Source organism: Bufo gargarizans, chromosome 4 (genome assembly GCF_014858855.1).
Source record: "Bufo gargarizans isolate SCDJY-AF-19 chromosome 4, ASM1485885v1, whole genome shotgun sequence".
NCBI lineage: Eukaryota > Metazoa > Chordata > Amphibia > Anura > Bufonidae > Bufo > Bufo gargarizans.
This window is the reverse complement of record NC_058083.1, coordinates 486,454,294-486,478,353: the sequence shown is the minus strand read 5'-3', so window position 1 is coordinate 486,478,353 and position 24,060 is coordinate 486,454,294. Positions and strand designations below refer to the sequence as shown.

Here is a 24,060-nt window from a genome sequence, read left to right as displayed (position 1 = left end):
TTTTGTTCCTATAACAAGTATGACCCTGGATGTAATGTCCAATTTTTTTCCGATAATGTAGATTTTGAATAAGAGCCGTGCTGAGTGAAGAGGTCACTGAGAAGACTTAGAGAAGAAGACATTAACTACAATATTACTCCATATTAAATCATGTTCACATGTCTACCTTTGTTCATTTATTATCAAAAGACAGTCAGCTATGTTTTACATTTTAATGACCATCTGTTTAAAGAGAGGGCTCGTGTCAGGAGAGAGGAGCTGAAATATAGCATTATTCTGTGGGAGAGATAAAGAATCTGACAGGTAATATCACACGGGGCAGAGGTCTAAAGAGGGGAGGAATATTTAGTTGTGTTACAGATGCCACCAGAGTCCTCTTAGTAATACACGTGTACACAATGCAAATCTATTTGCACAATGAACTGTAGGTTTTGGCACAACTGTCGTTCAAAATAATGCATATGAGTCCTACATACTTGTTTAGAAAATCTAATTGCTACTGAGTCGTAGAAAATCTTAGGGCTATTCGCCTTCAAAGTAGACAGAGAATGACTATGTAGGAGGTGCGTAGGTATATTCGGAGGGTCTTCATTATATTTTTCATGTGATGTGTTTTAATATCATTTATGGGAACATTTCATTTCAATCAAAACTTAATATAGCCTATGGGAACTATATATACGTTGTACGGCTGTGTTTTCTTTGGAGGAATACTCTAGTGAGTCCATGCTTTTTTATGTGGAAGAAAATCATCACTCCAACAAAATACTTAGAAAACACAAGGACTTTTTACACTTGATTTCTTTGAGACATGCCAGGCGGCTGCCAATTATTTTGTGGTAATTGGAAGTATAATTACTAAAGTGCAGCAATAAGACTGCCAAGCAAAGCACGCTGAATATTTTCTTTGAAGGCTTCTGAAGTACAAGAAAACAAGCTAGTGGCCAAAATGCATTTAAAGAAAAAAAAATAAAGCACTGTCAATGAGGAGTAACTGATATGAATGATGAGAGGTCCATTCATCCAGAAATCTGAATAGCAAATTTCTAAATCAATTCTTTTAACAAATCTGCCTGCAAAAAAGCTGTAAATTCATGACCACTAGGGTTCTCGCTTCCATCTAATTTGCAGTCCACTGTCTGTTGTCAGGCAAGATCCATCCCTAGAAATAGAGATGTTGAAGACAGTTCACAGAAAGTGGCGGGTTTCAGAACTAGCTGAGGTCTTGAGCCTGATAAAAAGAACTGCTATTACATGGCTTCTGAATTCAAAGTAGCCTTCTTTGTGTGTGTAAGTCTGATTTCCCCTTCATTACCCATTTTATGAGCTCTGGAGCTGATAATAAACATAGTGATAAGTAAGGGAAAGGAGGTCAGAACATTGCAAATATTTCACATAAGAGAGACACCCTCCTGATTGTGAGAGAAATGCATCTAGCTGTGCAGCTCAAGAGAGGAATAATTAGGCTGAAGGGAAACTTAAAAAAAACACATATTCCTTCACAGTTATGATTGTACAGCAATTTTTTTTATTTTATTTTTTATACTCAAGTATGATTTAAGGACTCAAATTTCTTATTAGACAAATTCACAAGATTCTTGGGATATGTTAGAAAATCCCTCAACAGGCTGGAATTTATATCACAACCACTATGAAACTACACATAGACACCTATTAAATCATTAACTTCTGACAGAGTATTGTGAAATCATGTGTTTTTCAGAGATGTTCATTTCATACTACTCATCTCGGGATAGGTTGAGCAAAGAGGAAACGTAAGAAAGGACTCATTTGTATATGAGCCACAATATGACTAGCAACAGGGTGTCATATAGTGCACTATTTAATGGGCCAAAATCAATTCTTTTATTTGCATGGGGCTAGCTTCCTGGCAACTATTATTACATTTATCCTTGTCATGACACCTGTACAGAGTGGTTTCCAGTCCTACCAGGTCAACTGTATAAAGAAATATTCCTTTAGTTGTATTTTTTATTGTATAGCAGAATAAGTGTATATTTATACAGAGGGCAAGGAGGAAATGACTCCTTATTGATAGAGGATGATGATCGGGATAACATGTAACATCTGAGACCTGGGAGGAGAGGTAGAGTAATTCAGACTTGCCCAACTGTTTACTATGTAGCAAAGCAAGATTGTAATAATACATTCTAATGATATGTTAATCTTCATTCTCCACATGGAACAGAAGGGCTTGTTATCTGCCAATAAGGCTTAAGTCTTTATCAAATCGCAGTTAAAGGGATGATATGTGAATACGAACATTCTTGACAAGTGGATAGCAAATTGGGATTTAAAAGAACATATTGTAACCATCAATCTGGAAAAAATAAAAATGTTAATTTGTAAAGCTTTTTACCGCTGATAATTTTTTTTCTAGTGCAGTGCAAACTTAAAGTGGTTGTCTTCGCAAATGGCATTTATCATGTAGAGAAAGTTAAGACCAAGCACTTACTAATGTATTGTGATTGTCCATATTGTCTCCTTTCTTGGCTTGCTTCATTTTTCCAACACATTATGCACTGCTCGTATACAGGGATTATGACCACCCTGCAATCAAGCAGCAGTGGTCGTGCTTGTACACTATAGGAAAACGCGCCAACCTCCCTGCTGGCTGGGGCCTTAGGAGAACACAAAGGTCCGCGTGCACAGCAGCTCCCGTCCTGGACACCTGGTATCTGCACTGCAGCAGTGGGCCTAACCCCTGGATACGAGCAGTGTATAATGTGATGGAAAAATGAATCCAGCCAGCAAAGGAAGCAATATGGACAATCGCAATACAGTATAGTAAGTGCCTGGTGTTAACTTTCTCTACATGAAAAATGCCATTTGCTGAAGGGAGGCATGCCTTTAAAAATTTTTAACTAACCTAACTGTACCCTGTGCAAATCAGATAATTGGCTGTACTAAGGAGATCCCCTGGTGCTGAAAATAAAGAGGGTTGTGATATAAATCCCCACCTACATCATAACTAAAGATACTGTAATGGGCATGAAAGCTCAGGCAGGAGTCAACCCCATTTGATGCCGATTTGAAGCCAATCGTATGTTCCAAATCGGCAGTGGTCAACTCTTTCAAAGTCAATCCCCAAATAGTCTATTAAAGATTAATAATGATATATCCGATATGTGCAATGATAAAAACTAAGTTTACGATGGAGTGAAGAGTGGATGACTATTCTGTACAGATGGAAGGTGGAGCTTCAGTATCCACTTGAGGTTGGCCCTAGGTACCCAGTCCCACATTAATAAAAAAAAAGACAATGTATTAAACCGGTTATCCAAGTTTGGCAAAATTGGCCCGGGGAGGGAGAATAAAGAAATAATGACCCCCAGCTAATGATGGACTGCAGGGAATTATGTGTATATATAGGAAAGCCAAGTAAAGAAAGAGCCACGAGGAGCACCAGAGTAACAGCACTGGAAGTATGTAATGTTTCATTTAATACTTTATCACATTTTTCCCCCAGAGCCAATTTTTTGCCGAACTTAATGACTTTGTGACACAATGGCACCAACCAAGATGGATCGTAGATCCTAAGATAATTAAGTCAAAAGACTGAAGTTGATCAATAGACTGATGACTTTCCTGTAATAAAACTGCAGCATTCATCAGAGCTGGGGTAAATGTTCGTCTAGTTTCAGACACTGGAGAAAGCAACAAAAAACAAACAAAAAAAACAATAAGAATTGTGTTGGGCAATAAGAGCTGGTCTTTCAAATGCAAATGATGGAAGGCATAAAGCCAATGCATTCAATTTGTTCCTGCAAACACTCACTAATACATTGCAAAAATGATCCAGTTCACAGCTCAGACTGTAGTGATTGAAATAGCAACTAAAATGTGTTAGGAAAAAAAGAAAAAAAGCAATATCTTCTAACAGCGCAATCCCCGAAACTGGGTCAGGAGGCATAAATATGCAAAGGTTAACTATAAGCTCTGCTTTGCCACCTTGTAAGCCTTGTAAATGACAAGCCATGATAGTGCAAATGAAGCAGAGCAAAGAAGCGAAATGAAGAAAAATTAAGCTGAGGGGCCTCAGTAAAAGCATCCGTTTTCGGGTTGAAATGGGAAAAATCCATATAAAAGCTAAAATTTGCAACAAGGGCAGCAATGTAATCAAACAGTCTCAATATCATACTTTCCAGTGGTCTAAAAAAAAAAAAATATAATAATAAAATAAGAGCATACGCGAAGATCATTCAATGAGATTACAGTAAGATCAGCAGACCATAGTAATGTGCCTTTTAGATTTTCCTATTTACTTGCAATTCGATATTCTGGCAATTCAAGTCATTTTACACTTGAGCACATGCAAGAATTGTCCATGTGAATGCTATTTTTAATCCTTGTATGTTGCCGTTAAATAACCAGGGGCGCAATATACAAAAAAAAATCAATTTATCTGTGAAAACTTATGCATTAGGTTTCAAGAAAATGATCACATGCCTCTTACAGTGCTAGGGAGACTGTAAGTCGAATCTGCTGCAATCCTTTGTCTTTTCTTCAGTGTGTTTTATGGACTGGCAAAAAAAAAAAGAACACTAGAAAAGCTGTAAAGAATACACCTGCATTTTATGTCCATAGCAATGAGATGCTGAGAGTGTCAGCATAATACCTGTAATATGAGCATAGCCTTGCTATAGCCTGGAGCTGTCCAACTAGATACCTGAAGGGTGAATAGATTTCATATATCTGACCGGTATTTTGGTTGCCAATAGAATAATAAGAACATGACTTCAGGCCTGCTTATCTTCACTCATAGACATATGCCCAAAAAATGCCAATTGGTCACATTCCAGAATTTGTCAACGTGCAAACATGTGGTATGTGAAGACAGCCATGCACATACGGTGTGAACATAGACTATCTTCAACTCACACTTTGAAATGGGTTGTTTTTTTTTCCCCTTGAAGTTTATGCTATTGAGGAAGGGAGAAAATAGGCTACCAGACAAGAGTGTCGAAACACGTCACACGAGCATATGTGACAATAAACACAATTGTTGAGAACATCTGGAAGTGAGTGCCGGTCCTTCATTGCTACTATTCCTCAATTAATGTCATCCTCTTCTTTGATAATATTTTGTTTCATATTATAATATCTTGAGATATACTGTGTATGTGTGGTTCCATGTGTTTACCTTTCACAAGGGGTCATACCTTTCCCTGCTCCTTCTTGCAAACCTCAGACATTTTTTTTATTTTTTTTCCGGCTATAAGATAACTGGTTGTAACAAGAGTCCTCCTCCAATGCTTTGCTTACTTTAAAAGACAAAGCTTTTCAAAATATAGTGAAACTCCATTCCTTTGACCACCTTCCAGCTAAAGGGATCAAAACATCTTGTGAGATATAGATGAAGAATATTTGCATACCATTTACATGAGACCAAACATTTCCCTGCTCCTTTTTTGCAAATGTTGGCTGTAATGCAACTGGCTACAGCAGAATCCCTCCTCCACTACTTGTGCTTGCTACAAGAGACAAGGCATGCTAAATGATGCATCTTTGTGAAACCTCCCTTTGACCACCTGCCAGTTGAAGGAATTACGATCCAAAGCAGCCCACCCCGTAAGATATATATGAAGAAAATGTGTATGCCATTCACATAACACCATATACTGTATTCCCCTGCTGCTTCTTGTAAACTCAAATCAGATTTAGTTTTTCTGGCTGTATGTCAACTGGCCAAAATAGGAACGCCCTTCCACTGCTTTCCTTGCTCCAAGGGACAAAATGTGCAAAATGTTGCCCCTTTAGTGAAACCTCATTCCCTTTACCACCTGTCAGCTGAAGGGATCAAGTTGCAAAACATCCCATTTTATGAGAAATATTTGCAGAGTATTTGTATACTATTCTCATGAGACCATACATTTCTCTACTCCTTCTTGCAAACTCTGGCAGTAAAGCAACTGGCTGGAGAATCCCTCCTCCACTACTTTTGCTTGCTATAAGAGACGGGACATGCTAAATGTTTCTGTAACAGGAGCTCTCCTCCTCCACTGATTGCTTGCTATAAGAGACAAGGCATGCTAAATGTTGCCTCTTAAATGAAACATCATTCCCTTTGACCACCTGGCAGCTGAAGAGATGTAAAGCAGTGATGGCCAACCTGAGGCTTTCCAGCAGTTGCAAAAGTACAACTCTCAGCATGCCCAATCTGCCTATAGCTATCAGCCTACAGTAGGGCATGGTGGGAGTTGTAGTTTTACAACAGCTGGAGAGCCGGAGGTTGGCCAGCCCTGATGTTAAAGCATCCCATCTTGCAAGAAAATATAAAGAAAATGTATATATTATTCACACAAGACCATACTTTGTCTTGCTCCCTCTTGCAAACTGAGATCAGGTTTAGTTTTCTTCTGGCAGTAAGCCAACTGGCTACAGCAGGAACCCTCTTCCACTGCTTTTATTTATTTTTTTTTTTTTTCCGGCAGGATTCCCCTATAATGAAACCCCATTCCCTTTGACCACCTGCAAGCTGAAGAGATGCACCCTCCTTATTAAGAGACACACTTTACAAAACAGTCCACAATACATTATGTCCTTCAGATGTAGCAGGGTTAGCGCTCAAACTCTTAACTTAAATTTCTGAAATCATTGCGTTACCTTGAAACAAAAGCCATTGAAAAGCACTTGAAGGTGTTTGCTTAGTTTAGATAACACATCTCAGAAATCTCAGAAAGCAGGAGTGTTAACTTTACTACATCGGTAAGTGTCTAGGCATTTGGTTAGTCTTAACATGAACAAGTAGGACGCTTATGAATTTGCGCCAGATTAGAAAAACCTGTATTACTGCCACCACGTCATTAATGAGACAACCTCCGGAATGTTCTCTGCAGCATCATAGATTTTGGCTACTTCTGTTCTATGAACCTGGTACTGCTTATAGAAGTATTCTTATTATTTAGTTGTGGATTTTGACAAGACAGCCATGTGTGAGGGGATCTGTTCCAATGAGTCCTTTATTAGAGTCTCTAACATCAATACCACCCACAGTACAAAGATGCAGGAAAACTTTTACTTCTGACCTTTAATAACAAAAACCTAAAGCTGACGACCGGTAATTACCAAATGCCAATGCTGTAGGAAACTTCCAGTATACAAGACTGCATTAAAGTTTCCCAATTCTGTATTAAATCGAAAGCAGCTAATATTTCATCACTATTTGTGCTCCGACATATGGCGTCTTATGTAAGTGTCATTATATTGTGCTTCACTGTAATGGGGAAAGTGGGTGACTAACCAAAAAGTAGACATGGTACAAGGAGGCTAAGAATCCCTGGGAACACTGGGTATTATGAAGGCTGGTTTATTATTAATTAGGTCTCATGATAGAGATGCATTTCTGCTTTTAAGGATATGGCGTAACGCAGTGTTATTAGTGGGGATGTGTACGGGGGTAGTGAGCCTTACATCCTCATCCGTTAGGCTCTGGTCTTATACATAGTGAATGTCTCAGCTTTGTCTCTCATCGGTACTGCACTGCAGCTTATAGGATGATGATGATGGTGCTGATATTATTATTCCCTGATAATTGCATTGAGAACATTGATACCCATGTATTTAGATTAGGACCAGTGACGTACAGAAATCCTATTCCTCCGCTCCGTGAATCGTTGTCTACCTGGAAGGCTATTGCCTATTTGTGGACACTCCCTAGTCATTAAAAAATATCAGAGCAAGGGCTTAATGAAGAACTTCCATAGTATGGTATCACATACAGCGAGAGGGGGTAAGAGATCTCAGAGACTTGGTTCCATCAAATGTATTTAAGAGGCTCTACAGTTAAAGAATAAAACCCTAGATCTATTGCATGTGATATGGCACACAGATGGTAGATAGACTAGTCAATCTTTAGATAGATAGATAGATAGATAGATAGATAGTTAAACAGATATCAGATCGATCAATAGATAGATAGTACTTACACAGATCTATCAATTGATAGACAGATAATATATATTGTAGATAGATTTGAGATGGATAGATATGATATAGATAGATATGAGATAGATAGATATGAGATAGATAGATATGAGATAGATATGAGATGGATAGATAGATATGAGATAGATATGATATAGATAGATATGAGATAGATAGATATGAGATAGATATGAGATAGATATGAGATGGATAGATAGATATGATATAGATAGATATGAGATAGATAGATATGAGATAGATAGATATGAGATAGATAGATAGATAGATATGCAATAGATATGAGATGGATAGATAGATATGAGATGGATAGATACGGTATATAGATATATAGATAGATTGGTAGATAGATAGATATGTAGACAATTGATCAACAGAGATAATTAGATGGATGGATAATAAAAAGATAGATTTATCGATAGATAAATACGTAGAAAATAGAAAATGTGATCAGCTATTCAATGTATTTTTTGTAACCCTTCCTGATGCTACAGTATAAGTAAAGTTAGACTGACCTACTTTTCCAGTATATTCAAAATATCATTTAACTCTGCTGTTCCTAGAAATAATTGTAAGCCCTTCAGACTCCTGAGATCAAGCTCTTTCTGCATAGAATATCAATCTGCTTTTACAGTCTATCTTCCCAGGAGAGCCTGCTTCAAGTTCCATATGAAGATAAAACTGCAAGCCTCTGATAGTCCTACACCTGCCCTGAGAATACAGAGACATCTTGGCTGCTTTAAACTTCCCAGGTGTCTGACCCTGTGCTCCCCACCAGCCAGAGGTCTGGATCAATAATGGCCAACTATGAGAAGCACTTTCCACAGAAGTGGCATCACTGATATTTGTTGAACGCGTCTCGTGACAATTAACTCTCCGTTCCTCTATTCTCCAGGTGATGCTTTTTTAGGGGCTGTGAAGCTTTATGTTCCCTTCTTCATGGTTAGTGCTCAGGAACTAATCATTAAATTAGGGATCCTGAAGGGATGCACAAAAATGTATGTGAGGAAGCCACACCAGGGTACAGTAAGTCACAGCAGCACCATAAGGGGATCATGGTACTGTACATGCATGAGGCAGAACACTAATCCTATGCAGAATGGCAGCGGGTACTATTTTATTCTATTGTGTCCCTGTTTGATGGTGGCTTTGTATCTTTTGGACCATGCAATAGCCCACTGTGCACTGTAGTGATAAAGCATTGAGAACCCTACAGACTGTGGAAGCGGTTATTCTGGGTGGAATTCTCATTCCAATGGCCCTTTAACTCTATCCTGCCCTGGGGGAGCCATACCATATCTCATCTGTGCTTGGCATCTACTGCAATCATGAATGGTACTTTGAAACAATAGGGAGGAAAATTCTACAATATTTGGAGGGTGACATTACAGAAAGAAAACAGCGATGTTACCCTGCCTGGTTTTTATGGCCATCATCATAGCTAGAGAGGGCACTGAGCATAACAGCTATCGAGGGAAAGATCAGCTTAATGAAGATTGTGCACACCATAGACTGGGGTGTATTCTGCTGATACACACATTCCTATGTAACAACACATTGGACCCATCAGGTATATATTCCTTATAGCGCTCCACACCTTATTACCTGAATGTGCATCCTGTAATGATGCACACCCTACATCCAGTATTGCAAATCCTCATTTACCATATCTCATATCTCACTCCACTGGTGATCGGTTCTTCTGCAAAGTGCTTACCCTACACACATGCACACCCAGTACTGCACATCCTTATAGACAATGTCTTATCTCACTCCACTGGTGACCCCTCAGTACTGTACATTGCTCGACCTTAGTCTACATACTGTAATGCAACACAACACTATTCATGACCACATCATGGACACCTATACAGTGCACCTTCTTGTTCTTCTGCAAAGTGCTTACCCTACACACATGCACACACAGTACTGCACATCCTTATAGAACATGTCTTATCTCACTCCACTGGTGACCCCTCAGTACTGTACATTGCTCGACCTTAGTCTACACACTCTAATGCAACACAACACTATTCATGACCACATTATGGACACCTATACAGTGCACCTTCCCTATTCTTCTGCATAGTGCAGACCCTACATCCAGACCATGTCTCGTATCACTCCACTGGTGCTCCCTCAGTACTGTACATTGCTCGACCTTAGTCTACACACTCTAATGCAACAAAACACTATTCATGACCACATTATGGACACGTATACAGTGCACCTTCTTGTTCTTCTGCAAAGTGCTTACCCTACACACATGCACACACAGTACTGCACATCCTTATAGACCATGTCTTATCTCACTCCACTGGTGCTCCCTCAGTACTGTACACTGTTGTGCCTTAGTCTACACACTCTAATGCAACACAACACTATTCATGACCACATTATGGACACATATACAGTGCACCTTCCCTATTCTTCTGCATAGTGCAGACCCTACATCCAGACCATGTCTCGTATCACTCGACTGGTGCACCCTCAGTACTGTACACTGCTGTGCCTTAGTCTATATACTGTAATGAAGCACAATACTATTCATGACCACATTATGGACACCTATAGAGTAAACGTTCCCTGTTCTTCTGCACACACAAAGTATTTCACCTCCTTATAGAATATGTCTCTTATACAGTATGACTTGGCTAGGGCTCCCTCATTACCATACACACACACAGTACCTACTGTAGCTGTGCCTCGGTCTAGATACACTGTACTGTAACACAATACTATTAATGACCACATCATACACACCCATACCGTGCACCTTCCTTATTCTACTGCAAAGTGCTTACTCTACCCATTCGCAGTATCTCCATCTAATGCACAGAACTTTGCAGCACAAAACAATGACTTTGCCTGACCACCTTAACCACAATACTGCCAGAGAGGGGGGGGGGGGGGGGTTAACTCTTTTACAGCCAGATTGCAATACTCTTCATTGTTGCAACATTTGTATTAAGTGTAGGCTTTGGAAATTGGGTTCAAAGCAGGCATTGGGAAATTGGTGGGGGGAAAAAAGGACTCACCATTTCCTCCCCTCAAGGAAGCAGGTGACCTGTAGATTGCAATAGGTGCTGAAACATGCTTTCCTCCATGGAAGTGGTGAATGTGATGAGATCCCAGATTTGATGCACCCCAGGTCACCCCAAGGACCCCGCTCAGGGTAAGCGGCAGTATCCACATGGCCAAGCGAAGGCTGGCACTGCCAGGGCCAGGGTCAGAGCTGGAGTTCCAGGGCAGCCACTGCTGCTGCTGCATGGAGCAGTCAAGCAGAGAGCAGCCTTCCAGATGCAGCTCTGCACAAACTTTTATTTTATTTTTTCCCCCAACACTCCACAAGGTTTAAAAATTCACAGCTCCATCTCAGAAGCACTGTCTCCCCTTTTCCTTCCACTCCTAGAAAGACAGTAGATATTCCTCCCTGTTTTCTTCTACTTCTTCCTTTCCCCCAGTTTTCTGGTCCAATGGCACCAATCCCCAGCCAAACACATAGTCACTGAGAAAGAGCACAATCTTGGAGATCTTCACTTGATCCTCTTCGGCTCAGAAGAGGTGACAAGTTGAGGGGCAGCTTTCAATTAATGATCCATAGTTTGCAAAACTAGCGGCACAAAAGGGATTTCCTCTAGATGAATCACAGCCATAATAATCCACAGGATATCCAGTTAGAATACTGAAGAAAAAGCCACTTCCTAGAGCTTGCTGAGGAATAAGAATTGATGTGCTCTCCTAGGTTCTGCATTGAGTGGATGCCCTCACAGAGCAGTCTAAACCACAGCAACTCAATAACCAGCCTCCCCCACTCAAGCAATCGGAGTGGTCTATGAACAGGAATAGCAGAGCATGTTTCCAGAGAATAGGGCAGCCTTATGAAAGAATCAGGGAGAAGAAGAATATGCTTCCGAGCTGAAACCTATGCAAATCTGCAGTCTCCAAACAGCAAATCACTGAAGCCTGGATGCAGTGCAGAGGAAGAGCCTATGTGAAAGAGGGAGGCAGAATAATGGTGTGGGAAAAAAAATAAAAAAAACCCTCTCTGACTCCCTCTGCTATTATTATACACCTAGAAGACCAAAGCATGTGCTGCTCAGTTTTCAGAAAGCTCCAAAAGAAGCTGCACTCTTATCTCTGCTGCTTGCACAAGGCACTGTTGCAGACAGACCGAGCATTTCCCCTTCCATGCTATAGATCAAATGTTCCAACATCTTGGAGGAAAAAAAAAAAAAAAGAAGAAAGAAAGAAAGAAAACTTATACACATCTTAACCCTTTGCATGCAGGAGAAAGCCACTAGGCTATTGCAGAATTAATCAACGTGTTCTTGCGCCACCTTGTGCTCTAAGGGTTACATGTCATGACTGCTGTTCCGCTGCCTTCAATAACTTCTTGCAGGGAGGTGAGGAGGGAAGGGAGTCTTTCTTAAAGATCACCGCATCCCTTATAGGCTGCCGGAGAGTACTTGCTGTAGACTAGAGGGATTAGCTGTGTCCATGGTTATTAAAATAATGTTAGATTGAAGGCAGTTTTTTTTTTTTTTATGTTTAATGATGCTTTTTTTAAATTATATAACTTGAATGCAATTTGGATTTTGGATATTTTTTTCCCCCTTACTAGATATTAGTGAAGCGCCGCGGTCAATCTGTGGGTTAAGAGCCCGACAATCACTGTTTAAGGAATCAGTGATGAAGAATGGGTTAAACTCACTTAGCATTATCATCCATAGAAGCCGTGTGCTGGCTGCGAGAATCACCATTATAATTGTTGTTGTTATTATTGTCCTGAAATGTTTATGGTTCTGTAATAATAATAATAATAATATATAGCATGACTTAGATTGTGAGCCCCATTGGGGACAGTGTGTTACTAATGTCTGTAAAGCGCTGCGGAATATACTAGCGCTATATGAGTGCATTAAATAAATAAACAAACATGTCCCTGTTCTTAGCAATGCTGGCTCAGCTTCCACCATGATTAGGACACTGTCCATACCAGTGGTGCTGAACCAGGTAAGCTCTGGACAACACATTATAGCAGTGATGGCTAACCTTGACACTCCAGCTGTGGTGAAACTACGACTCCCAGCATGCTCCATTTATTTCTACAGAGTTCTGAGAGCAGCCAAGCAAGGGGGGCATCTTGGGAGTTGTAGTTTTACCACAGCTGGAGTGCCAAGGTTAGCCATCACTGCATTATAGCCTAGTCATTGTCCATTACTTGGGTGCTGAACTAGTAAGTTCTATGGGAGCGGTGTTACCAGAGAGACAGGGGTGTAAAACCGGTTCAGCTTCTATTTTTATTATTAATAATAATATTATTATATTACTGTCGATAGTAATGGTGTTAAACTGGTTAAATTCCTAGTATTAGTATTCAATGGCAGTGTCCACAGCTCCAGTGAAAAAATAGTACAAGTCCTTATAATAGTATCATCATCGCAGAGTCATGTCCAAAGCAGTGGTGCTGAACTGGTTAAACTCCGAGTATTATGTTATCTTCATCACAGATTGCTGTCCGTAGCAGTGGCGCTGAACTAGCATTATATTATTATCATCATTATACAGTCACTGTCCATAGCTGTGGGGGTGAACTGGTTAAACTCCTAGTATTACATTATCATCATCACAGATTGCTGTCCGTAGCAGTGGTTCTGAACTGGCATTATATTATCATCATCATTACACAGTCACTGTCCATAGCTGTGGGTGTGAACTGGTTAACCTCCTAGTTCCATTATCATAATCCTCATCCCCATCACATAGTTGCTGTCCATAGCAGCGGTGCTGAACTGGCTAAACTCCTATTAATGTCATCATAGAGTCACTGCCCGTGGCAGTGGTGATGAGCTGGTTAAACTCCTAGTATTACAACATCATAATCATCATCGTCATCATCCCAGTAACTCTCCATAACAGTGATTATGAACTGATTAAACTCCTAATATTCCATTATCATCATCATCACTGAGTTGCTGTCTATAGCAGTGGTGCACAACTGGTTAAACTCCTAATATTACATCATCATCCTCGTCACAAAGTCATTGTCAATGGCAGTGGTGATTGAATGGTTTAACTCCTAGTATTAACATCATCACAGAGTCACTGTCTATAACATTGGTGCAGAACTGGTTAAACACTTAGTATTCTGTTATCATCATCCTCATTATCACAGAGATGCTGTCCATAGCAGTGGTGCAGAACTGGTTAAACTCCCAGTATTATTTTATCATCTGACTATAGAAGCGGCGCTGAACCGGTTAAGCTCCCAGTATTATTTTATCATCTCAATGGCAGTGGTGCAGAACTGGTTAAATTCCCAGTATTATTTTACCATCTGACCATAGAAGTGGCGCTGAAGAGGTTAAACTCCCAGTATTATTTTACCATCTGAACATAGAAGCGGCGCTGAGGAGGTTAAACCCCAGTATTATTTTACCATCTGACCATAGAAGCGGCACTGAGAAGGTTAAACCTCCAGTATTATTTTACCATCTGACTATAGAAGCGGCACTGAGGAGGTTAAGCTCCCAGTAATATTTTACCATCTGACCATAGAAGCGGCGCTGAGGAGGTTAAGCTCCCAGTAATATTTTACCATCTGACCATAGAAGTGGCACTGAGGAGGTTAAACCCCCAGTATTATTTTACTATCTGATCATAGAAGCGGCGCTGAGGAGGTTAAACCCCCAGTATTATTTTTCCATCTGACTATAGAAGCGGCGCTGAGGAGGTTAAACCCCCAGTATTATTTTACCATCTGACTATAGAAGCGGCACTGAGGAGGTTAAACCCCCAGTATTATTTTACCATCTGACTATAGAAGCGGCACTGAGGAGGTTAAACTCACAGTATTATTTTACCATCTGACCATAGAAGCGGCACTGAGGAGGTTAAACCCCCAGTATTATTTTACCATCTGACTATAGAAGTGGCACTGAGGAGGTCAGATCCCAGTATTATTTTACTATCTGACCATAGAAGCGGCACTGAGGAGGTTAAACCCCCAGTATTATTTTACTATCTGACCATAAAAGCGGCACTGAGGAGGTCAGCTCCCAGTATTATTTTACCATCTGACCATAGAAGCGGCACTGAGGAGGTTAAACTCCCAGTATTATTTTACCATCTGACTATAGAAGTGGCACTGAGGAGGTTAAACCCCAGTATTATTTTATCATCTGACCATAAAAGCGGCGCTGAGGAGATTAAAACCCAGTATTATTTTACCATCTGACCACAGAAGCGGCGCTGAGGAGGTTAAACCCCCAGTACTATTTTACCATCTGACTATAGAAGTGGCACTGAGGAGGTTAAACTCACAGTATTATTTTACCATCTGACCATAGAAGCGGCACTGAGGAGGTTAAACCCCCAGTATTATTTTACCATCTGACTATAGAAGCGGCACTGAGGAGGTCAGCTCCCAGTATTATTTTACTATCTGACCATAGAAGCGGCACTGAGAAGGTTAAACCCCCAGTATTATTTTACTATCTGACCATAGAAGCGGCACTAAGGAGGTCAGCTCCCAGTATTATTTTAACATCTGACCATAGAAGCGGCACTGAGGAGGTTAAACTCCCAGTATTATTTTACCATCTGACTATAGAAGTGGCACTGAGGAGGTTAAACCCCAGTATTATTTTACCATCTGACCATAAAAGCGGCGCTGAGGAGATTAAACCCCAGTATTATTTTACCATCTGACCACAGAAGCGGCGCTGAGGAGGTTAAACCCCCAGTACTATTTTACCATCTCACTATAGAAGTGGCACTGAGGAGGTTAAACCCCCAGTATTATTTTACCATCTGACTATAGAAGTGGCGCTGAGGAGGTTAAACTCCCAGTATTATTTTACCATCTGTCTATAGAAGTGGCACTGAGGAGGTTAAACCCCCAGTATTATTTTACCATCTGACCATAGAAGCGGCACTGAGGAGGTTAAACCTCCAGTATTATTTTACCATCTGACTATAGAAGCGGCGCTGAGGAGGTTAAACCCCCAGTATTATTTTACCATCTGTCTATAGAAGTGGCACTGAGGAGGTTAAACCCCCAGTATTATTTTACCATCTGACTATAGAAGCGGCGCTGAGGAGGTTAAACATCCAGTATTATTTTACCATCTGACTATAGAAGCGGCGCTGAGGAGGTTAAACCCCCAGTATTATTTTACCATCTGACTATAGAAGCGGCGCTTAGGAGGTTAAGCTCCCAGTATTATTTTATCATCTGAATGGCAGTGGTGCAGAACTGGTTAAACCCCCAGTATTATTTTACCATCTGACCATAGAAGCGGCGCTGAGGAGGTTAAGCTTCCAGTATTATTTTACCATCTGACTATAGAAGCGGCGCTGAACCGGTTAAGCTCCCAGTATTATTTTACCATCTGACTATAGAAGCGGCGCTGAACCGGTTAAGCTCCCAGTATTATTTTATCATCTGAATGGCAGTGGTGCAGAACTGGTTAAACCCCCAGTATTATTTTACCATAGAAGCGGCACTGAGGAGGTTAAGCTCCAGGTGTTATTAGGAATGCTTCTCACCTGGAAGGCGGCTCACACTGCACCTGAGGCTTAATCACATGGCAGGCGTCACCTCTATATGGCGCGTGCAGACCTATATGTCTAGAGCTCATCCATTCCTTTTGGAAGCCGTGCAGGCGGAATGGTTATTCCTTGTGAGAATTCCTGGACAATCTGTTATTGTGACAGGTTATGCTGCCACATTCTGAGCCTGCTGGGCTCTCGGGGTACTGCAAGCACTGACAGCACTACAGTGTTCCATGAACGTGAGACCATTATCGCATCATCTTCTGAACCTGAAACAAATAATGAATTTGAGATTTTTCTCCCATGATTCTCCAGACGACCTGCAGTCTGATAGACCGCAAGTCTGTGATCTTCTGATAAATGGACTATTCTACCTTAATTATGTGTGTGAATATTATTTTTTTTTTAGCAAATGTATGAATTCTACAACCTCTACTGAAAAACAACAGCATTCAGTATGACTAGGACATCCAGGGTGTGATTGTGGCAGGCATATAATCATTTAATAGATTGTCCCTCATGCAGAACTGTTCAGCTATAGCCACCATTAACTTTGCTTTCATTTGGATAAGGACTCCAAATTTTCACAAAAACAAGTTCAAGACAATTTCAGAACATAACAACCAAACCTTTGACAAGTTGCAATCCACATCACAACCACTGGGTGGCCACACATAGACATATCCTTATGTCCTTCCTTACCTTTCCTCTTAACTTGATATATTCTAAAATATGAAGTGCAAAATGAGCTTTGAAAAAAACATAATTTTATCACTAGATGTGTTATATTTCATTATTTGTGACCACCTAGTGGCTGTCAGGTGATTTGCAGCCTCCCAAAGGTTTTGCCATGTCATGAAATTGTATTGAATTTGGAACATGAAAAATGAAGAGTCCTTAAAGGGGTATTCCCATTTCAGACATGGATGGCATATCACTAGGATATGCCATCAATGTCCGATAGATGAGTGTTTCACTCCTATCTCTAAAACTGTCTGCTCCTTGAAGTGAAGAGGGAGCAGCCGCGTAAGCGCTACCACCCTCCGTCCACCACTATGGGAGGTTCTAAAATAGCAGAGCGCTGGCTAGGCTATTTCCAGCAATCCAATAATGGTGGATGTAGAGGTGGCTGTATATACGCAGTGTGCCCCACTTTTACCACTATAGGACTTCCAAAAATAGCTAAGCGTGCTCACTTGGCTATTTTAAGGCTCCCATAGCAGTGGATGGAGAGAACCATGTATGCATGGCATGCTGTCCTTCACTTCATGGGCCCCTCACTGGACATAGGAGCGAATCACTATTGGACATATACTAAGATAGTGGTGAATGGAAAGGTGGCCATGCATGCATGGCGTGCTCTCTATTCACCACTATAGTTCTTCTGAAAATAGCCAAGTGTGCAGCGCGCTCTTCATGCACCTCTGTGGGAAATCCAAAAATAGCCAAGCATGGGATGTGCCATCAATGTCAGATAAATGAAGGTTTCATCTCTGAGACCTTCTCCTGTCTCCAGAAAAGGCCCTTCACGTGAAGAAAGAGCAGCTATGCAAGTGTGGCCACCTTTTTTCACCGCTTTGGGAGTCCCTAAAATTGCCGACCATTGGCTTGGCTATTTCTGGCAGTCCTATAAAGGTGGATGGAGAGGTGGTCATGCATGCTTTTCATTCACCACTATAGGACTTCTGAAAATAAGCAAGCGTGCTCGTTTGGCTATTTTGTGACTCTCATAGAATACTCTCCTTCACTTTGAGGGTTTAGCACTGGACATAGGAGCGAGTCTCTATCTTGCATTGGTAACATATCCTAGCAATATACCATCTATGTCTGAGATCGGAATACCCCTTTGATAGTAATCAGAGAAACGTACAAGCCGACACATTTATGGTATAGACATCTTGTGACAGAATATTTCGGAATCATATTCATTTATTTATTTATTTTCTTCAAAGCTGGTCATCTTGTGCCAGACATTTTGGGATAGGTTGAGCCAAGAGAAAAGCTAAGGAGAGGAAAATCTGTATCTATACTATAGGAGGTGCCAAGAAGCTTCAAGCCGTTTATTTGCTATGTACAGTAAATGGATTCGAGACCTGACATGGTTCTCCAGCCTGTCTCATACGTGCATCTACAAGTAGCTGCTAAATTAAACACCTCTTTCCTGAAGCGTAGTGTACAGTCCTATTACAGCAGGCAGGTGACATTCTCTCTGATATCCTCCTCGTAGATTGAAGATGTTTCACGGCCACTTCAGCCATGATGAGACCTCATTTATTAAGAAAGGTTAGACTGGTATCGTGCTCATTATAGCATAGCCTGCTCTTAACCTTACGTAACTCCTGCGATACGGCTTTCTACGTGCTGCCACAGAACTGTGTCTACATTTTACCTTATACGAGATGTAATTTTGCAATAATGATGTTTACAATCCCATTTTCCCCCTGCAAATACATATATTTACAAGGTGGGTGGAAAATCTTTGCAGCAAGATTGATCTGAGCTACTGTATCAATAAAATTTATGAAGCATGTCATTACTGTATATATAGAGCTGACAAGGTCCACAGAGCCCAAACAAAATGAATAGGCTGATGCTGGCTTAAATGAGCGATGCTCTATATAGGCTGATGGGGATAGTGAAGCCCACAATGTGTAAGTCGGCCTTTCCTTGACAAACTCATTACTATCTGTCTTCACATAGAGTCATGGTGCAATCAATTCACCAACATCCTAATTAGCTGAAGTTCCAAGTCATAAACACGGGGGCAGGTCACATAGGTCCTGGATAGCTGTCGAAGTGATCATTTATATTTGCTGTCGTAATTAGAATATGTATGGGAATGTATTTATTAAGAAAACTAGTAATAGAAACCTATCATAGATGTAGCAAAGTTAAAATTGTCATTGAACTGTTTGTCCGTTTGTCATCTGAATTGGCCAAGAAATTTGTTTCAGGTACAAATCGATTCTATCTGAATCGAAAGTACTTTAAATGCCTGGAAAAGTTTCCCTTTCTCTGTCTTTATTGAAAAATTATGGAATCTAAAGAAATTCTGATTCTAATAAATCAGAATTAAAAAAAAAAAATCCCAATCAAGGGCTCATTCACTTGTGTTCGGAAAGAGAGAAGTTCCCTCTGATAAAAAAATATAAAAAATTTAATTACTGTGGATATAAATGACCTATATGTGGTACCTGACATTCACATCCAGTGGAAGCACCACAGAATAGGCTTACTGAAAAAAGGTTGATTTTTATATTGCTAAAGTAAAATGTTTTGATTTAATGTGTTTCTGTAGCTAATAGAACTGTATGGATAGGTCAGGGTTAAACACCTTGACTCAATCCCTTTTAGGTTGCCAGGAGAGGTACCTGGATCCTGCCCTGGTAAGAGGATACTCCTGTCTAGCTGTGCTACAGAGAGGACTTATGTTATGCAGGCTCCTGAGAGTTAGGCCCTATTTTTAAAGAACCATCTTCTCTGAGACTACAGCTACCCAATCAAGCTATTTGATTACTAAATGTTCTGCAGAATGAGAGAGAGAGAAATGAAATTAGCAGTTCGGGAGTCATCAAGGTCATGTCTTGAAGTCCTGCACTTTTATGGCAGAGAGTTTGCTGCTGTCAGAGGGAACATTGCTAATGCATCTTTCCACACATTGAGAATGAGATGGTTTGGCCAACCGTGTCTTAAATCTGTACCTCTCAGTCGGGTGTTACAGAACCAATACCAAAAACATTAATTGAAACCTAAGGTTCTACAGAAAGACTTACGAAAGACAGAGAGTAGGAGTACTATGACCCTCATCATTACTGCTGTCCATCATTACTGCTTTCATCCTTTGCTCGCTCTTACTAGGCTTGCTGCATATGAAAGCATGGCATTCAGCTTTACAGATGTATGGCTCTTGACTTTACAGTTGCATGGCATTCAGCTTTATAGATGCATGGTACTGACAAACTGAGCACTGCTACATAAAAGACAAGCCTAGTAATGCCACACCTATAGTTCAAGGAATTGTCCACCTGGATTTGATTTGTTAAGTCTCCAAGATACTTCTCTGATGTCAAATCTAGGTGCTGGGTAAGTTGAGACAGGCTGGTTTCTAACTGACAACCTAGATGAAGATAGATTTTGGCATGTCTAGTCACGTGACTGTCAATCAAGATTTATATGTGAGCAATATTGGCTATTTGGATGCTAAAGAAATAGGAAATTGTGCATTAAGAGCCTCCTTAAAAATGACCACCATAAGCAATATTACACAAGTATACTGTATATTGCAGATATTATGGGGGAGAGATATTAAAACTGGTGTAAAAGAAAATGGCCTAGTTGCCCATAGCAACCAATCACATTCCACCTTTCATTTTTCAGAGCTCCTTTGGAAAATGAAAGGTGGGATCTGATTGGTGGCTATGAGCAACTAAGCCAGTTTTTTGTTACACCAGTTTTGATAAATCTCCTCTTATGTGTATGTATTCAGTACTTCTACATGTAGGAGACCATACTTATTAATCAGGTCACTTCAGTTGTCACCTATAGGACGTGCAGACATCAAGCTCTTAGCATAAATGATAAGTGGATGTAGGTGTAGAACGTTCTGTAGACATGTAGTGCTTTGTAGAATCTCCAACATTGTCAAGGACAGAGATGCAATATTATATGGCTCACCCTATAGACAATGTAAAAATAATTATTGCCGTTTCTGTATTGAGCAGACTTTGCTTTTATAAGTATGTAAAAGGCACTTAGTCCCTCTCTGTATATTGAATCAATCTGGTCTATGAAAAAACATAGATGACTCAAGCACATACATTTAAAAAAAGCTTCATGAATGCATTGATTGCCTATGATGATGATGATTTCCAGGGCATTGAAAAATAGTCAGCCGAAGGATAGGTAAGGGCCCCTACTGTCTATGTTATCCCAGAAAACGGACATTGTATATATGAAGAAGTTCTATATATTGTATTTCTCAAAGGAATATGCAAAAATAATCTCTTTGAGGATTGGTTTCTTTTTAGCTCCATCACACCACTGACTTTACTGGCTTTGGTCTTTGATGGCAAGAAAAGGACAATCTGAAGTGGTAATTTTGCCTTAAGATATTGGAACTTTAATGACCAGTTATAGTTACATGGGATCCATTAGGATTTTATTCAAAATGGTTATGGCAACATTGTGATCCTGAGTCATTATGTATATAAATCTATGAAGGACATGTCCCTATGGATCGCAATCTACCAGAATTAAATTTAGCTGCATAGATTGCTCAGTTGGCACTTAATAATTGGCTTGAGTGCAGTGAATAAGAATGGTCATTGGAATCAATTTTATTTCTTAATAGATTAAACCTGAACCCCAAATTTTAGAGATGTTGAGGTTCCTTGACTCCTTTTGAAGCACACCACCATTAAAAGGGTCATCCAATATCATTACATTGATCACCTATCTTCAGGATAGGTCATCAATATCAGATCGGTATTGTTAAGGGTCTGATTCTTGGTACCACCACCAATGTGAAAGGGTTTGTGGTTCTCAATTTCCACCAATCTAATACTGATGACTTATACTGAGGATAGGTCATCAATATCATGAAACCTAACAACCCCATTAAGTTCTACGTGAAAGCTTGGCATGGTCTACGATATTATCTGTAGAGAATGTACTGTGCTGTGTTTGTTACACGATCCAGAAGATAAGATAAATTAAGGGAATCAGCCTATTGGTGATCTATTCTTAGGATATACCATCAATCAGATCAATGACACCCAAAGGCCTGCCGATTTGCTGTTTGAGGAAATTGAAGCACTCTGGGGATCACCAAGGCCTCACAGCTTACCTAGCACAGTGCTATCCATTATACAGCAGCTGTGCTTGCTATTAAAGCTCAGCCCAATTCTCTTGTATAGGACTGAGCTGCTCCTAGGCTATGGGACAAATGAACGTGATGTCACTGGCCTAGGAAGAAGCTGCTCACTGGAGAGCTGCGGCCTCTATAAGCAGCTATTTGGATAGGTCATCAACATCAAACACCTGGATAACCCCTTCAATTTCTTCCCATAGTGATATATATTAAGTAAGCTAAAATTGAAGGTTTAAAACATTTTGCTAACCCATGATATCAATTATGCAGTTGCTTAAAACAGCTCATTTAGCAGGGGTGCCGGAGTTGGACCCTGCCAATTCAATCTTGGTGGCCTGCCCTGTCTCAGAAAACCCCTTTAATAATTGTATAAATAATAATTTTTGCCTTACAAATGGACACAAGTTTAAAATATCATGTGTTCTATGTGTCTGTGTACTATGTGACATGTTTTATGCATGACATGGGTGTGTTTTTGTTATCTGTACTTGTCTTTTATATCCAAGATCATTCTTTCTCGAGGGTTTCCTCTGCAATCAGGCTCAGCAGAAAAAGTCACAACTACACCCCCTTTCATCTTTGATGTGTGTATGGAGTCCTTAATTTCCTTTTACCGCTCCTCATGTAAATGTTGTCTCTGCCCCGCCATTCACCACTGTCCACTAGAGTCTCTAAAATCATTGTTTTTCTATTCACTTCAACAACAATTTAGAAAGTAAAACCCAACCAAGGCATGGAAGATGAATGCCGCGAGAAGCAGGTAAACATGGCTCCCTTTCTCCACTAAAAGAATCAACATCAAACATGAGAAAGCAATGGATCAGGAGGGAAGAGCAATTTCCTTCAACAATGATTAAGAAATGGTACTTTTGTCCTGCTAAATCAAAGATTTATTTTTCTTTTTTGTAAATACTAATATATTTCATTTCAGTTCAGATAAATAGTCTCCTGAGAAGCAACAACATAGATCCAAACAACTTGACTTCCTCCCCAATCAATACTGCAGATAATACCCTTTATATTGTACTTCTTTCAACAGCCTTATTGATAATGTAAGAAAAATTAAACTGCAACACAAGTCAGAGATAATCACCTTAACTGGAATCACTTTCCAGTAAATATTCCTCTCGGTTAGGTCCTAAGGGCAAAAGCTCATTTCATTTTCAATCCTTGCCATAAATGCCTTCAATTCTTTTGATTTGTTGAAGAGTCAAGCTGGCAGAGCAATAGTTAAAAGGGCAGCACTTCTATCCCATAATGTTTTCTAGCACATACAAGTCCTTAGGAGATGGGCCTCCAATTTTCTAATGAAAACCACAATGCTTCTTTTTTGGCATTATCTTTATATAAATCTATCAAAGTATAAGTTAGTTAAAAAGTCAAGACAAGTAGATAGTTCCACCAAGCTTTCTACCCTCTGGTTGTGAACCAACCAAATCTGAAAAAAAAAAACAAAAAAAAAAACATCATATCCCTCAGTGAAATACAATATTGTGCAAACGTTTTAGACAAAGAAAGGGGCTGTACTAACCGTTCTGGAGCCGAATCACGCCCCCCTGTGAAGGAGACCAGCACCGCCTGTAACCAGCAATCTCCTCCTTGCTTACAAAGTCAGATTGCCATAATCTTGCGATGTTCCTTCCCTGTGCTGGCATTAGCCTTAGGGA

At 40.1% G+C, this 24,060-nt stretch overlaps 1 protein-coding gene across 12 annotated transcripts in view; it reads right to left on the bottom strand.

Moving 5' to 3' along the window:
- The window catches only part of NRXN1 (neurexin 1), a 1,537,142-nt gene that overhangs the window by 444,743 nt on the left and 1,068,339 nt on the right, over positions 1-24,060 (bottom strand). Inside the window, exon 1 of one of the 12 annotated variants that reach the window (XM_044290703.1) lies at positions 11,004-11,929. The exons of 8 other annotated variants lie outside the window; for them this stretch is intronic. In XM_044290703.1, coding sequence (XP_044146638.1) covers positions 11,004-11,235 — 232 coding nt within the window. In that variant the 5' untranslated portion in view covers positions 11,236-11,929. Of the gene's footprint in view, positions 1-11,003; positions 11,930-24,060 lie in introns of those variants that run through there. 3 more of the 12 variants (XM_044290704.1, XM_044290701.1, XM_044290702.1) reach the window with 3 other exon arrangements.